General features: G+C 58.1%; 1 protein-coding gene across 2 annotated transcripts in view; it reads left to right on the top strand.

The window, feature by feature from the left end:
- SLC38A10 (solute carrier family 38 member 10) overlaps positions 1–17,340 on the top strand; it is a 39,353-nt gene that overhangs the window by 19,254 nt on the left and 2,759 nt on the right. Inside the window, exons 11-14 of one of the 2 annotated variants that reach the window (XM_041725865.1) lie at positions 8,437–8,593; positions 13,797–13,964; positions 14,250–14,705; positions 15,268–15,414. In XM_041725865.1, coding sequence (XP_041581799.1) covers positions 8,437–8,593; positions 13,797–13,964; positions 14,250–14,705; positions 15,268–15,414 — 928 coding nt within the window. Of the gene's footprint in view, positions 1–8,436; positions 8,609–13,796; positions 13,965–14,249; positions 14,706–15,267; positions 15,415–17,340 lie in introns of both variants that reach the window. The other variant, XM_041725864.1, reaches the window with a different exon arrangement.

Below are 17,340 nucleotides of genomic sequence, written 5' to 3'. Positions count from 1 at the left end.
ATGGTCCGTGTGCCCCCACCCTGTTCCCATTCCCCTGCTGGGGCCGCCCTCACTGTCTCGCTAGGGGACTGATGGGGTCACCTCTGCGGTGCTCTGCCATCAGGGAGGAAGCTGTGCCGATCCTCTGTGGACATGAGTGTTGGGATGTATTTGAGAGCGTGTCTGTAGGAAGCTTTCTGGAAACGGAATCCCGGTGTCTGAGAGGGAGTGTGTATACCCGCGGTGGCTTTCAGCCGAGGCCCACGCAGAGGTCCGCGCTGTCACTCCACAGCCGAGCCCAGGCCGCTTTCCCCTCTTCAGCCTTCAGGGATGTCGAGCGTCTTTTCCTGTGTTTATAAGCTACTGCATTTCCTTATCTGTGAACCGTCCAGGCTTATTGCTCATCTTTTATGGACTTACTGAACTTTTCCTTTTCAAGATGTTTTGGTAATGGTTTCAGGAGCGCCGCAGAGCCAGCAATACAGCAAAGCACCTAATTCTCCATGCGGCTTGATGACCGTTTGCCAAGTGAACCAACCACAGGGCCACCGTCTAGGGCAGGTTTAGAACATTCCAGCACATTCCAAAGCTTCCCTGCCGTGTCTCGTTGTCTTTCCCCTCCGAGGGTTACTGCTCATCTGTCTCTTAACATTTGGGAGTAATTTTTTTAAAAAAGATTTTTATTTATTCATGAACGACACAGCGAGAGAGAGGCAGAGACAGGTCGAGGGAGAGGTGGGCTCCTTCGGGGAGCCCGATGCGGGACTCCATCCCGGATTCCGGGATCACACGTTTGGGAATAATTTTGCCTGTCCTTGGAGTTGGTGTAAACGGAGTCTCAGTGCGTGGCTGTGTGTGCGTATCTGGCCTCCTCACTCCAGCGTCACGTCTGAGCCGAGTCGCGTCGGAGGTGGAGCAGCCCGTTCTCCCTGCTGCGTGATCCTGCCTGGGTCCCCGGAGCACACGGTGGGGCTCTCGCACGACTCGTCCGCGATGTGTGTCCAGTGTGTCGGTGACCCACGGGGGCAGGGTTATTATCGGGTCCCGGGGTTGTGACTGTGAGGAGATTTCGCCGGCCTTCTGGTCCTCGGGCACCGAGTTGGAATTCTAGCTGCGTTAGCATCTGCGTGCCCTTCACAAACGCCAGCCCAGCCGCTAGCCCCTCCCTTCCGGGGCCTGTGGTGGTACTTCCTTTGGGTTTTAATTTGCGATGACTAATGACGTTGAGCACTTTTTCATGTGCTAATCAGCCACGTGAGCACCTTCCTTTGCGAACATCTTTCACGTTTTGCCCCATGTTACTTCCTAGGTTGTCTTCTTCTTAATGATTTCTGGAAGTTTTCAAATGATTCTAGATCTAAATCTTTTTTTCAGAAATAAGATTGCAAATGTTTTCTTTCACTCTTGGCTACCTTTTCATGTTCTTTATGATACTTTTTCACCAATAGGTGTTCTTAATTTTATCTTATTTATTTTTGTTTTACTTTTTTGAAGGCTTATTTATTTCTGAGAGGGAGAGCGTGTGGGAGCACCTACAGTGGGGAGGGGCAGAGAGAGAGGGAGTGAGAATCACTAGCAGATTCCGTGCTCAGCGTGGAGCCCCACCTGGGACTCAATCTCATGACCCTGTGATCACGACCTGTGCAGAAACCAAGAGTCCGATGCCCACCAGGCTGTGCCACTGCCACCCAGGCGCCTCAGGTGTTCTTCGTTCAAGCGTAGTGCAGTTTGTCACCTCTTGTCTTGGCTGGGTGCTTTTTACACGCTGCCCACTGCAGGGTCCTGCAGGTCGCCTCGGAGGTTATGTCCTGGTAGCTTTTTATTTTCACGTTCACACTCAGATGCGTGCTCTGTCTGGAATGGTTGGGGAGGTAGGGTGAAGGCTCTTAGCTGATGGCACCCCTTTCCCTGGCACTGCGGTGGCATTGCTGTCACCTGTCACCTGTGCACACAAGGGACTGCTGGGGACACTTCTGCTGCTGGTCTCTTGGTCTTGTCCTCATGCAGCCCTCATGTCCATGCATGTCCCCACGCTCCGAGTGCTGCGGCTTGACAGTGAGTCTTCTCGGTGGGCGGTAGGAGCCTTCTACCTTTATTCTCCAAGAGGGTCTTTGCATCACCGGCCCTTTGCATTTGCAGCTAAGTCGCAGCGTCTGCTTGCCAGCTGCCTCCCACACAGCCGTGTTGGATTTCGATGGGGTTCCACCAAACCGTGGATGGAAGGACTGACCCTACCCTTCAAGTCATGGCACTTCCAAATTTTCCTCGTGTCTTCTTTTACCCAAGGCTGCTTTGGATTTCCAGACCGTGGGGATTTCCTAGTAATCTCTTGTACCAACTTCTGGCGCAATCCCACTGTGCTTGGAGAACACACACTGAAAAATTTGAGTTTTGGTCCTTTGACATTTGTGAGACTTGCTTTGTGACCCAGTGTATGGTTTGCTCTGATGGATGCTCGGCAGGCTGTGTGTGGCCGGATCGGGTTACTAACTGTGATTGTCAGATTTTACATGTTCTTGCTGTTTTTTAATCTTGTTTATCAGTTATGGGAAAGATATGGCAAGCTCACCGTAATTGTAGATTTGTTTATTTCTCCTTTTAGTTGTATCAGCTTTGCTTTTTATCTTGAAGCTATGTTGTCAGGAGCATACAGTTTTAGGACGGTTATATCTTGTTAAACTGACCCTTTTTCTTCTGAAATGTCTCTTTTTATCTTTGGAAATGCTTCTGTCCTTAAAGTTGGCCTTGTCTGATGTAGTATGTGACCAACCCGGTTTTGTTTTGGATTTATATTTACACAATACAGGTTTTTCCTCTTTTCTTTTTTGATCTCTCTGTGCCTTTATATTTATAGCATGTCTCAGATAACAGCATATTTATCCAGTTTGTTAATAGGAGTATTTAAGACTCTTTATAATGAATGTAATTACTGATGGGGGGGGGGAATTAAAGCTTTCATCTTGCTTTGTTTTTTACTTGTCCCATCTGTCCTTTTTTGTTTGTTTCTTTCTTGCTGACTTTTAGATAAATCAAGCATTTTAAGTATTCATTTTTTATTTTTCTATTAGCTGGAGTTGCACATTTCTGTTCTAATGGTTATACAAGGCAGTTTATTGAAGTTGACTATTAAGTTGTTTTACCACTTTCCACACAAGGCAAGAATCCCATGATATTTTGCCTCCACTTCCCCTCCTCTTGCCTTTGGTGGTGGTGTTCTTGTGTATTTTACTTTTCCACAAATTTTAAATATCCCAAGACATTATTACTACTGTTTTAAATTGTCAGCATTTATTTTTATTGCTCCTTTGCAGCCTCTTGGTTTTCTGTCACTCAGTCCTGCCTTCTGGTGTGCTTGGTAGTTTGCGGCCACTGTGTTTGAGAAATGGTAGAGGTTCTGGGTGATGGTGTCTTCCAGCAGAAGGCCTGTGTTCAGTTGAGAGGAGTCTTTTCCTGGTTTGCCTCACTCCTGGGGCACAGCCCTTCCAGGGTCTCAGCTAACACCCTGCCCTCACGTTACTAAGTTCTCTGCTTAGCTTCCATCGTCTTGGCAGCTGCTCTTTGCACCTGTCTGCATAGCTGGTAGCTGGCATGTGCCTCGGGGGGTGGGGGGTGAATTGCACACCGAATGTGGGTGCCCTTCGCTGAGGATGGTGGCTGCCCAAGTTCTGGCTGCTGGAGAGCCCTCAGCCCTGACCCCTGGAGTCTGCCCCAAGCATCACGCAAACTCCAGGCTTCTGCTCTCTTGCCCGGTGCTCAACACCGCAGATCTGGGGGGAGCCTGAACTCACAGGACCTCCATGCTGAGCTCTATCCTCTGAGGTGTCACCCCAGTCTGAGTGGCCAGGGTTGTCTGCCAGTGTCTTAATAAGGCAATTTTAGTGAGTTTGGGAACTTATGGCACGAGGGGATTCACCAGGCCGCTGCTGCCAGATTGCAAATGTTTTTCCGTTGGTCAAGTACCTTGGACTCTTGTAGGGGAAAAAAAGGTCGTTGTTAGAAAGGCTCTTCTTCTTCAGTATTGTTTTTAAAAATTCTTTCCTCATTTCTAGTACTTTCATGACTTCATTTTTTTCATTTAAATCTTTGATTAAAAAAAATAAATCTTTGATCATCTGTGTTTTATTTTGGGGCTCCCTAGACACCGAATCACTGGTGCTGTCGCGGATGTGCAGCGTTGCCACTCCTGCAGACTAAATCTTGTACGTACTCGGGGCTCCTTTGAGACTTGGCATTTGAATGTGCCGCTGGCCCGCCTGGTCATGCAGCCTTCCGTGCTGCTTGCTGCCATGGCTGTCGTAGTGTCCCCTGCATGGTGACGCATCACTCTGGAAACTGTTTCTTCTTTTTAAAATTTGGATCCAACTTTTTAAAGGTTTATTTATTTATTCTTAGTAATCCCTACACCCAGGGTGGGGCTTGAACTCACGACTCTGAGGTCAAGAGTCACACGCTTACTGATGGAGTCTGCAAGGTGCTCGGCTCTGGAGACATTTTAATTCTTTTTTTTTTTTCTTAAAGATTTTATTTATTCAGGAGAGACACAGAGAGAGGCAGAGACACAGGCAGAGGGAGAATCAGGCTTCTCAGCGGAAGCCTGATGGGGGACTCGATCCCAGGACCAGGATCATGCCCTGAGCCGAAGGCAGACGCTCAACCACTGAGCCACCCAGCTGTCCCAAGATATTTTAATTCTGGTCCTCTTCCTCACTTTTATTCATGACATTTCTGGATATGCTTGCCTGTTCGTTTTCCATATAAATATTCGAATTAGTCAATCTGACTCTTAACAAAACTAAATCCAGTTTTTTGGTTTTTGTTTTGTCTAATTGGAATTCATTGAAGTTGTAGATTAATTTAGAAAGTGTCATTGTCTTTGCGCTCTGGTGAATCTGCTGTGTGTACCTAGCAGCCTCCCTGTGCAGTCATGGGGTGTGGTGTCCAGCCCGCATGTCCCAGACCACTGGACGGTCGCATGACCGTGTCTGCCATCCCCAGAGCTCCTCTTCCACTAACTCTCCCCCTGCTCGTGCAGGGAGCCTGCCTGTTTCACATATTAACCCTTTACCCTCCTCACTTGTTGCACTCTTAGGGCACCTCTGGGTAATCTCACCCCCTCCTTTCCAGTTGCTAGAACTTGTCTTTTGTCATCTGTGTGGCCTGCACCCCCGGCTGTGCTGCTGGCAGCGTGAGGGGCCAGCTCGCCATCTCCTGACTCAGCCGCGACAGCCCCAGGCGCTGTGGAGCCCGGTGAGGCTGTGGCTTCACGCATGGGAATGAAGATGCACATTCACACAGCTCCACACGCACTCCGCAAACACACGTGAAATCGTGTTGCCGAAGCGTCTGTCTACGCCTGCTTCACTATGTTTTTTAAAATCCAGAAAGCACACAAACTGAATTAACCAGCTGTGGAGACGGTTGAGTCTCTCCCTCTGGAGAGTCAGGTCACAAGGCAGTTCTGGGCCATCCGACTCTGCATGCTGTCCGCGCGAGCTGCTGTGTTTTATTTCCAAACACGCAGCTTTAATGTTTTGAGGAAAAGAAATCTTCCGAGGTACGAACTTGGCAGTGTGGCTGGAGTTAGGTGCAGACCTCGGTCCGGGGGTGCACCTGCTGGGCTCCTGGCTCCTGTCCCAGGAGCTCTAGCTGCTGCTCCGATGGAAGGCACAGTCCCGGCATCGGGCCTGGATCCGCTCTCCCGGCCCACCGGAGCGCTCCTGGGCACAGCTGCGCTTGTCCCTGGACAGGGTGCGTGGGCGCTGGGTGCGCCGGGCCTGGGCTGCAGATGGTCTCAAACAGAGGAGCGTCCTGAGAAGCATCCTCGTGGGAGGAGCAAGGACCGTGGACACACCGTGAACCCTTAGTGAATCCAGAAGTAACTTTGTCTGCCATCGTGAGTTCATTTATCCCGAGAATTGGAGAAATTGGACGTGGGGGAGGTGCCGGGAATTGACGCACCGCGGCCTGGGAGCCAGCAGGGGGAGCAGGAGCTGCCCCCCCCCCAGGAAGGCGCCGAGCTGCGGGCTCACCCTGCGGCCCTTCTCCGGGCCTGAGTTGGTCGGGAGCCCAGCGGGCAGCGGCGCCCAGGCAGGGACCCGAAGGCCGGTGCTCCTGGAAGGGTGTAAGTGTGAGCATGCACACCGGGGCTCGGAGACAGGGAGCCCCCGCGGGCTTCGTCCCACCTGGCCAGGGCACCGGATCAGCAGGCTGGGGCCGGGTGGCTGTCGGACGCCGAGCACACCGGCCTGGGGACCAGAATCGGGCCCCCGCCCCCAGGGCTATTTGAGCAAGAGGTGCGGGGTTGGAACCAGCGTGTACTTCAGACAGGCTCACGTGTGAGAAGTGGAAGTGAACATCTCCACCCTTGTGAATCCACCATACGTCAACAGTCTTCTCTCCAGGAAGCTTGCCGTCCCCCAGCATTGATGGGGTTCATGTCTTTTATTTTGAGTGTGATGTATTCTTTTAAGCCCAGAAAGCCGAGGGTTAAAATGAGTCGTTGCAAGTCACAGGTGAAATGTTGCCGTTCCAGTCTCCTGTGGGAATGCTAAGGGATGTGCCGCGAGGGTCACATCAGGGATGGCCCCAGCGGGCGCCGGCCTCAGGCTGCTCCGGAGCAGTGTCCTCCCTGCACAGCCGGTGACACCGGCAGAGCGGCTCGTCCCTCCGTGCGAGTCCTGGGGGCTCTCACCCACCTGTCCTTGCCCTGTCCGCACGGGTCCAGGTTAGGAGATGAACTTCTGTTGTTGCCTGTCAGCAAGGCCATTTCTGCTGTTGGTTGGACAAATATAAAATGCAAGGGATTTGGGGATCCCTGGGTGGCTCAGCGGTTTGGCGCCTGCCTTTGGCCCAGGGCATGATCCTGGAGTCCCGGGATCGAGTCCCGCGTCGGGCTCCCTGCATGGAGCCTGCTTCTCCCTCAGCCGGTATCTCTGCCTCTCTCTCTCTATGTCTATCATGAATGAATAAATAAATCTTTAAAAAAAATGCAAGGGATTTAAAGTGTCCTTCTTACCTTTAAAAATGACCTTGGTCACTTCTGGACACCGTCATTGCCCCACTCATCTTACCTTCCCGGGGAGAGGATGTGGTGTGCTAAAGCTGAGCATCCTCAGGCTCTCGGGACAATAACTTGGTGGGAGGTCGTGGTCCCGGTCATACTGTGGAATCTGCAGGTGCTGCTCTGGCTTCCCAAACCCCTGCGTGTACCTCTGGTGGCCCCCTCACAGCTGGCCGTGGCAGGTCGGGGTTCACTGTCAGGGGCCTCCGGTGTCCACAGGCCTCCAGGACCGAGGGCTGACCTTGGGAGCGTGCCCTGTCCTTGGCCCCTGTGAGCACCCAAGCCGTGCAGTGGACTTGTTCTGGAGGCTTCTATAGCTGGCCTCGTCCACCTTGGTGAGCAGAGGCCCTTCCTCCGAGGAGCACCTCTTCTCCCCCTGGGTTGGACCTAGGAATGGCTCCCGGGTTGTTTTGAACTGATGCATTTTAAAGTCAACACGCCTTCTAGAAAAAGGTTTGCATCCTGGCTCTGAGGCTGTGTAGAGGTGAGGAGTGGTCCCCCTGGCTCTGGGGGCAGGTCTCCTCCAGGGCCTCTCCCACAGCCTCTGCAGGACCAGGAACCATTGCTCCCTGGAGAGAGCCCGGTGGGCCGGTGCAGGCAGGGCACGAATGGCCGTGTCCACTGCTGTGGCAGCACAAATAATTGTGCGCGCTGGTCCAGCGTGTGTGAGTCCTAAAATAGGCGCTGCAGGAGGCGACGGCGTTGCATAATGCAGGGCTTGGGGCACCGCATACCGAGGGCTGCGTCTCATCAGCTGTGGCTCCCCCACAGGAGGGCCGGGCTCGGGGTCAGGGTGGGGACGAGGCTCACCCGAGCAGGGCTAGCAGCCGCCTCCTCCATGGCTTTCTTCCATACCTGCCGGCGGCTCTGGGCGTGTCCGGCCCAGTGGGTGATGTGGGGGGCAGAACGATTGCGCCCAGGAGCCAGGTACCCAGGGGCCTGGGCTGCCTGCACGCCTGCTGGGTCGGAGGGCAGGGGTGCGGGGGGGTGGCAAAGTGCCTCCTTAGGGTTGGGCAGCTGCCCTGAGGTTCTTGCTCGTCTGACTAAGGCCTTTGGGAGCCTGACCTCTGCAGCCGTGGGTGCAGATGGGTTTGGCCCCTGCTCTCCAGGAGGCCTGGTCAGTGGGCTTGGGGTCTCCTCTGCAGACCGCCCTCGTGCTGCCCCAGCCCACCCCTTCCCCCTTTGCTAGCCCAGCTCCAGCAGGTTCAGCTGATGACTGGGTCACGCTCGCTAGTTAGGGACCATCGTCTCCTAGCGGCCAGCGTGGGTGGTGGGCAAGCCAGCAGGACTGCGGTACCTGTGCGCACCATGGTCCCCATGCCCCCTCCTTGCTTGCACAGGGCAGGGGCGCACAGGCTACCTGACCCCTTTTGCTCTTGGGTCTTTGTCTCGTCCAGGTGGTGCTCTGGGTTGGCCTGGGCATCCTGATGGTCAGCACACACACCACCCTGTCCGTGAGCGAAGAGGCCCCGGTGGACTTGGCCAAGGAAGCCCTGGCCGGCCAGCTTGAAGAGGCTGAGGGCATCATAAAGGCAGAGGCAGCGCGACTCCCAGGTACGCGACTCCCAGGTATGCACACGGCCGCCCGGCCCCGCAGCCTTCTCGGGGCCCCAGCAGCATCATCTCAGGTTGTGGCCCGCAGGTGGTGCTTGCAGGCTGTCTTACCTGCCCCTGTACCATCTGGGTGATAGAAGAGGGCGGGGGGCTTGCACGCAGGGAACAGGCGGCACACGTTGGGCAGTGGACAGCGGGAATGGGTTCAGGGCCGCCGTTCGCTGTGCCTGCAGGTGAGCACAGGCGGCTGTTGTCACGTTTGCTGGCTCTGTTTTGGGGATAAGGGTTCAAGCCAGGTTTTGCTTTGGACAAAGTCAGCAACACCCCTTGGCTTCGTTTGCTGTTCTGCGATGCTGGTGACCACTTGGCCTTCTACAGCTACAAGCCTGCACCGTGTGGCTGTCACCCTGCCTGTGGCCATACCTGTCACGGTGCAGGATGGTTTCTTTTTTCTTTTTAAATTTTGTTTATTTGAGAGAGAGAGAAAGCATGAGCAGATGGGAGAGGCACAGGGAGAAGCAGACTCCCTGCTGAGCAGGGACCACCCCACCCCTGCAATGCGGGACCTGATCCCAGGACCCCAGGATCATGACCTGAGCTGAAGGCAGACACTTAACCTGCTGAGCCAGCCAGGCGCCCTGCCGGGTGGTTGCTGGGCATGGCTTTCCAGGGCACAAAGGGGGCTCCATGGTGTCCAGAGTTGGTTGGGAGAGGAGTGTTCTGTGAACCCCCTGGCTGTCCCAGGCATCGATAGGAGGGTGTGGGGAGAGCCTCCTCCGTGCTGGCCCCTCACCACCAGCAGCGCTGAGTGGCATCAAGCTGGGGCACTCCCTGGTGGATTGTGCTTCTGTGGTGACGTTCATTCTGGGGGCTTCTGCTCTGACGATGGTTGGGTTTTATGCATTCACACCAATCGTGTGTCCATGTGGGTCCGACTCCCCTCCTCTGCAGATAGAACCCCACTTGGATTGAGATTTGCCAGGCTGCATGCCCCTGTCGGGGAGGCCCCTGCAGGGGGACAGTGCCTGTGCTGGTGGGTTTAACAGTGTTGGGAAAGGAGAGCCTGCCCCAGGTAGGAGTTCTGGTCACCCCACCTCCATGATTAACAAAGAAAAGGTCCCAGAAGGCTGGCAAGGAGTTGAATGTGCCCTGGGTCCCTGCTGGGCCGGGCCTGCCAGCAGTGTCTGTGCCTGGACTTGGAGAGCCCCTGGCTGGCATCGGCACCTCCACAACCTCCCCTGTGGGAGAACAGTCTCTCCTGGGGCTCCAAGGAGCAGGCTCTGCTCTCTTTTTGCCTTCTTGGGATGATGAGGGCTGGCAAAAAGATTCCCCTTTTGGGGTCTGCAGAGAGGACCCCTGGGAATGACGGGGTTCACCAGGGAAACAGAATGGTCAGCAGCCACCTGAGTGTCTTGCACCGAGCTGCACGGATTCAGCAACTTGGAGAAAGTCCACTTGAAGAGGGAAGTGTGTGGCGTGCACCTGCCCCTGCTGACGGCCCTGGCAGAGCTGGACTCGGGCACCCGTGACCCCGGCTCAGCCGGCCGTGGATTCCCCGGCATCAGGGGCACCGGGCTGCCTGTCCCCATGGCGCTGCGCCGCCGTGGTCCACGGCCTGTGCCGGCAGCTGCATCCTGTCGTGGCAGCCGGCCGCGGGCTCACCTGGAGCCCGCCGAGGCCACATCTGGTTTCCATTTCTTCCACGAGCCTGTAACAAAACACAGGGCCCCCCTCAGGAGCACATGCCGTGTGTTTTTAGCGCGTTCTCTGTTTCTTTCGCCCTCCGCCTCCCCCGTAATTGACGGGCCGCCTCGTGGAAGGGCTGGGACCGCGGGGCCTGCGCCGTGTGCGCCCTGTCGGACTTCTGCCCGGCAGCCTGCAGTGGGGTTTATTGGTCCCTTTGATGTTGCAGAGGCCAGAACGGTGCTAGCTTCCCTTAGAGCCCCGAACTGGCCCTGGGACAGATGATGGCGGTCCCGCCCTGCAGGGGACCCGGGGACTGGCACTCCTAGAGAGTGGAGCCCGGGATGCGCGGTGGTGTGGTGAACAGCACGTGTGGAAGAAAGAGGTTGCTGGGCCCTGCGAGGCAATTATCTGTTAAAAAGCCTAATTAGGCCATTTATCTCCTATCTGGTAGCACCCCGGAGGGTCCGGCAGCGCAGGTCGGATTCTGTAACACGTTTGGCTCCATCCTCCGAATGCGGCCATGTCCCCTCTCCCCCTTCCCCTCCCAGTGTCCCCACCCTGTGTCATGGTGTCGGGGCACCCCTGATGCACGCTCTCCCCGCCCCCCGGGCGCGCGGTTGCTTCTACTCTGGGGGGAGAAACAAGAAGGGCCAGGTTGGGGCCTCTGGGTGTCAGGCCGGGGAGCCGGCTGAAGGCTGTGGGCGGCAGCACAGCCATGGCCCTGGACGCAGGTGGCAGAGGGTGACCCAGGCCTGAGTGGGAGCTCGCCACTGGGCCCCCCGCCCCATAATCTCCCAAGGGCTTGCCCCTGCACAAGGCAGGAAGGTGACCCCACTCTGCGGCAGGTGCCACGCGTGTGTGAGGGAGACAAAGCTCTATGCACATCTGCCTCCTCTCCGCCCGGCGGCTTGGTCCCTGCCGAGAGGGGCTTTCCTCGGCCAGTGTGTCAGGACGCTGCAGTGAGCTCGTCTCATCCCTGCCCTCCCAGGCGACCTTGCCAGCCCCTCCAGACCACATTCACAGGGTCCCCTGGAGCAGGGAGGGCACTGCCTCGCGTGTGCAGCCCCCAGTGACCTGGACCTGCCCTCAGAGGCCCCTGGGGAGCCACTTGCCCACCTCTGCCCACGGGTAGACCTTGCCACTCTAGGGGACCTTGAGGAGTGAGGCTGGGGCCACCGTGGCCCCTTGAGCAGGAGGCTGGGGTCTGGGGAGCCGTTGCAACTCCGTACACTTGGAAAGATGAGAGAATGCAGAAGTCAAGGCTGCGCCTGCCAGCCAGACCACGAAGGGGGGTCTGAGAACCCCGCGCTCCCTAGCCCGCTCCCACAGCCACCTCCAGGGCGGGCGCTTTGGGGGGCGCCAGAAACCGGTCACACGGGAAGCCACCTGAACGCGGGCCTGGCTCTCTCAGGTGCTGTCAGGCGGCTGCTCTGGGTTTACAAGTGTGTGGCCCTGGGGTCCCATGTGTCTCCTGAATCGGGGTCCTCTAGGGGGCCAAGGACCCCACCCGATTGGAGCTTGATGGTCTGAGATGATTGCCTTCTGTCTTAACTGACCTCCGGGCCCCCGGGGAGAGGCTGGTCGATAGCAGCCACCCTCAGCACGTCCCCCGACCCGGGCCCTGGCTGCGGGCTTCCTCGGCCGTGGGCAGGGCCACTCTAGGGGTCATGCCGTCCACACTGCCTCCCTGATTCTAAAGACAGCCCGGAGCACAGTGTCGGGGTCTTTGGGCGTCCTTCCGGCTGAGCTAGAGTTACGGCCTTGATGCCCATGTGGGCCCTGGACAGGAAGGCCTGATGGGTGACCGTCCGTTGGCCTGTCCCAGGGGTGTGCAGCCTGCAGCACCGTCAGGCGGATCCCTTGCCACGTGCAGTGCAGTTCTGCTGAAAACCACTGGTCTCCGAGCACTGGGTGGAATGCGGCAGGGACATGGGCTCGGCACGGGTCTGCCCTGGGTCACTGGGTTGCTGGTCCCCGGGGGTGACAACCCTGATGGCTCTCTGTATCCCGTCTGCGTGGCCCCAGCTGCTCTTCGGTCACCCATCCCGAGGCTGTGTTTGGCTGGCGGGAGGCCCTGCTGGCAGGCTGTGCCCCCAGGGAGCCGGTTCCAGCTTGGGGAGCGCCTCTGGTCGCTGTGGACCGTGGGGCCACCCAGCCAGGTGCACCTCACAGGTGGTAGAGTCGTGTCCCCTGCCGCGGTTTCCAGGGGCCCCGCAGGCTGACTCGACCACCATCGGTCCCTGCCTCGCCACCCGCACGGGGGCCCACCTCGGCCCAGCCCAAGCCAGGCCTCCCGGCTCTCACGGCGACACCCTGGGTCCTGCTGAGACGGGACCATGTGCGGGCCGCTTGGTCCTATGATAGCGTGGCAGTTTCCTGTTTTCTCCGGGTTTTCCTTCCCCTTCTGGCCCTTTTTCTTAACTTCGTGATGTGCTGGACAGACCCCTTGATTTACGGTGGTTCCTGCGTGAGCATGGAACCTCTGGGAAGGGGTTAATTGTGTGACGGAGACCGGGACGATTCACCTGCTCTGGGACGTTCACACGCTGACTGTTATCAGCCACTTGGTTAAACTGTAGAGTCCAGAGTCTGCTTCCTGCTGGCTCGGCCCCGCCACCTGGCAGGGCCCCGGCCCCGCAGCGATCCAGTGAGGGTTCTGTCCCCGGCTGCCACCTGGCACCCATGCAGGTGAGGGCACCGCCCCAGGCCAGCAGAACGGTCCGCCTGGGACATTTCCTCTCCTTGGGGACAGCCAGAGGCCCGTCCCTTCTGGCCTTGGGGCGGCTGGTGTCCTGAGATGGGTCACAGAGGCTGCTTCTGGTCTCTGGGATGAAATGATGGCTCTTTAAAGCATCTTTTCCCAGGATGTTTAGTTTCTGCCACATTTGCCAACTTTTTAAATAGAGACCATGTCCTAACAGACTCTGTTCTGGTCCTGCTGTGCGGGCGAGCTGGCACGGACAGCCACGTGGGGACGGGCGTGGGGCAGACGCCGCTTCTCCTCTGCCTGTGGCCGTCTCTCTTCCTTGGAGCTGATCTTACTGTGGGCGGGGTCATGCGTGGGTTTTCCCAGCAGCATTCTCCTTGAGCATCTCAGCACCCCCACCGCCCCCGGTGCTGGCTTGTAGTGGGGGGGGGGCAGTGTGGCAGGGTGGTTGTCCCCAAGGGGGGACCCTGGGCAGATGCTGGCCCCAGGCCACAGCCCCCATCGCGTGGCAAATGCGGGCTCGTGCTGCCATCTGGTGGCGGCGGCCGGTGCTCCATGGTGCGTCCCTTTTCCGCACCCAGTTAGGTGTAAATTACATCTTGACATATTTTTGTTATGAATACACATGAAAAATGACAGTTTTTTGTGGTACTTAGCTGCTAATGATTGAACAGGAAAAAAAAAACTGTTTAGGCTCTGCCATTCGACTAGGAAATGTGATTACAATCTAGGGAAAACCGCCCAGTCCCATGCTGACGGGCGGTGTAACCACGCGGAAACACTGCTCAATTAGCTGTGCTGGGCTTGCAGGCCAGAATCCAGTGGTGGACGTGGCCGAGGACGGCCGAGACAAGCCGAAGCTGCCCAATGACAAAGATGAGATGGAGCAGGCCCAGATTAAGGGCCCCGTGAACGTGCCCCAGAGGGAAGGCACCAAGGAGAAGCAGGAGCAGGCGCAGCTGGACCGCCCGGGCCAAGGTGAGGTGGCATGTGTGGCGGGAGGGCCGGGGAGGGGCCCGCCTAAGTTCTGGTCCTTCCTGCCTCCTCCTGTGGCTCAGACGCATGTCCTCCCCCGGGCCCCTCCAGCTGGCTCGCAGCTGCGCCTTTTCTCAGTCTCTAGAAGTAGCCTCAGTGCTCAGGAAACAGTCCCATCTGGGAGAGGTAGCACTTGCCAGCCCGTGTCACCGGGACTCCGTTCACACTCCTGGGAAGGAGGGCTGGGCCAGCCTCCCCTGCCGGCTCCCTGATGTGTGTCTCCTCCAGGTGTGGCGGTACCTGTGGGCGAGGCCCACCGCCACGAGCCCCCTGTCCCTCACGACAAGGTGGTGGTGGACGAAGGTCAAGACCAAGACCAACCGGAGGAGAGTGAGCGTCCGTCCAAGCACGTGGATGAAAAGGCTTTGGGGGGCAAGGCGCAGATGGTACCTCCTCCGCCAGAGTCAGAGAGAGACCAACCCAGACAGGACCAGGTCTTGGAGGTAGCAGGAGGTCTCCCTGAAGATCCCCAGAACATTCCAGAAGGAAATGGTCAGCCAGCCATCAAGCCCATGAAGGAGGACCAGGGGCCAGGCGACAGGGGTCTGCAGCCAGGGCCCCAGGCCTTGCCCCCCGATGGGCCGGATGCTCTGGCAGCCGGCGCAGGGGAGAGAGTCGCCGCAGTCCCACTGCCGGGCCGGGCCGCAGGGGCCGTGGGCAGGCTGGCGGAGAAGAGCGAGCCCGGTGGGTGTCATCTGGGCCCCTGAGGCCCCTCTGGGGGGAGGAAGGTGGGGCAGCAGAAATCGATCGTTCCTCCTTCCGCTCAGACCCCCCCCCTCCCCTCCCCCGCTCGGCTCCCAAGATCAGCACGCCAGCGTGTGAGTGCGGTGGCCCTGCTGCAGCTGCTGGGGAAGCCGGGGGTGGTGGCCTGACAGCTGCCGTGGTGTCTGCCACACTGTTTGCAGGACCACTAAGTGTCAGGTGCCGCGCTGCTCCCATGCGTCTGGGCGCTCATGGGGACGCGCGGGAGCGCTTGACAGGTAGCACGTTGTTACGTGCCGTCTAAGCGCCGTAGGACGGTTCTCGCATGTTAATTGGTGAAGGTAGTTGACGCTGGCTCGCCGCCACGAGCCCATGGGATTGTTAAATATGTTTTTATTACTTTCCCGGTAATCATCGGGTCGGATATAAACTGACGGGTGGGGGTGGGGAGGAGGGTGTTTTTAGGAAGCATCTACCCCCCTTCTGCCTCCCCACCTGACTCCTCTGAGTTCTTTGCCAACCTCTCGAATCTCCATGTGTGCAGGCGGGAAGGCTCCCCTCCCGGGGAAGCTGGCCCCCGAGGCCGGGCCTCAGGCGGAGCTGCGGGAGCAGAGGCACGCGGAGGGCCAGGGCGGAGGAGGCCAGGGCGGAGGAGGCCAGGGCGGAGGCCACGCTGGCAGCAAGCTGGAGGGTAAGGCTTGGCTTTCTTGCCGCATCCTCCCTGGGGCCCGGAGCCATCTGCCCCTTCCTTCCAGCCCCGCAGCCATGACTGGGAAGGAGCCGCAGGTGCCTGTCCTGGGGGGAGCTTTCTCTGTCCCCTGTCCCCCCCACCGCCCCCCGCCACATAGGTTTTGTCTTTCTCCTCTTTTTCCTCTTAAAAAACATCTGTCGTCATGTCACATGGTTTTCTGTTCCCATTTGTAGCTCTTTTAAAGCAGCTGTGTCACTGCTCCTAATAGGAGTGGTGTTCAGCACCGCCAGAGTGGGGGTGTTCGTGCCCCCGGACGCTGCTTGTTTTCAGGATGTGCCTTCCCGGTGACCCGGTCGGGAGGGCAGGTGGTTGGTCCTGCCCGCCTCACCTCCGCCCCCGTGTATTCCGCCCCCTCAGCTTGGGGGGACGTTTGTGCCCATCTGCTGTGAAGACCTAGCACCTGTCCTGTGAAACAAAAGCTTGTCACACCTTATCTCTCCGGTAGTTAATCCTCCTTCAGACCTTGGTGCCTGTTCTGGGGTGACTTCAGCTGTTGGTTTGATGACCGCCCCCTCCTCGCGGCCCCGCCCTGGTGGGCGCTGCCTCCGTAGTGTGGGTGGGGGCAGCCTTCCTGACTCCTGTCTCCTGTCCTCATTTGGTTGGTGACCAAGGGGCCTGTGCACAGCTGCTCCCCGGTTAGAACTCCATCCCACCACCACCCCACCCACCTCCCGGCATCACCGAGTCTGTCTGCGGAGCGGCCCCACCCCTGTGAGCTGTGCGAGGGTGTTTCTTGCTGTGCCGCCGGGGTGTGGGCACGTGGGTCTTGGTGGAGCAGCACTGGGGGCTGTTCCCGAGACATATGTGCTCTGCTGCCCCCCTGGGCTGCCTCCCAGCCGGAGCACTGGGCTCGGGGCTGCCCGCTGAACCCAGGGACAGCCAGAGGCCTGAGCCAGGAGACCCTGGAGGTTGTCTGGAGTTAGGGGGCTGCTCTAGGGGTTTCACACGTGTTGCTTCGTGTCTGGTAGCCTCCCTGTGTTCGCTGATTCCTGTCCTTATACTCTGTTACCTAAACCTGTTTGATTCTTTTGATTTTTTTTCTTTCTGAAAAGACAATTTTCACGGTTTCCTACTCTGCCTTTCTTCCGTACGCCTCTCAATGGGATGAGCAGCTGAAATCAAAAAGATAGTAGCAGGTACGGACCCAGATGAGTGTGATCCAATCGGAGGCCTGCTTGGGGGGGATCTAAGAGGCCAGAACGGAGAAGGCACAGGCCTGTGTTAGCACGTAGCCTGCCCCCCTCCGGGCTTGGCCCCGGCCCCTCAGTTGGGGCCCCCCAATGTCCCAACTCACGCCTTTCCATAAGTGCCCCGGTCGTGGAGGACGATGGGTGCCGTCTGTATGTGCTGACGGGGGCCTGCGTGGAATTTCCGCCCTGTGCACGGCCGGGTACTAGTGTGTCCTGCATGTGCATTGCCATCCCATCTGTGGTCCTGGTGGGCTGGGGTCTGCCCGAGGACATGGCTTGTCACTACTCTGCCCCACCCGTTGCTTCTGGCTGGACATGACAGGCACCACTCCCCCCGCCCCCCAGCACCTGCCCTGGGGATGGGCAGTTGTGGCAGCATGTGAGGCTGTCCCTGTACTGTTGACCATTATATGGCCATGAGCCACGGGTATCCAGGGTGACAGCGAGGCTCATGGCCAGTGGCTGGTCTAGAGCCTGGGGGGACGACGCTGCAAACGTCCCCCATATAAAAGGCTGTGTGTGGAGCCCTGGTCCCGTCCACAGGATGTGGCCCTTCTGAGGCAGGCACCTTTGTGACCCGAGGGTGTCTGGATGACAGCGGGCTGGGAGTGGGGACTGCTGCTCTGGGGCTGGCTGAGGGGCCTCGTGCTCACAGGGTCCGTCTTCCACGTGCCTC

This window comes from Vulpes lagopus, chromosome 12, assembly GCF_018345385.1.
Source record: "Vulpes lagopus strain Blue_001 chromosome 12, ASM1834538v1, whole genome shotgun sequence".
NCBI classification, from domain to species: Eukaryota; Metazoa; Chordata; class Mammalia; order Carnivora; family Canidae; genus Vulpes; species Vulpes lagopus.
Note: the sequence above shows the minus strand (reverse complement) of the source record. Positions and strands in the feature narration are given on the sequence as shown.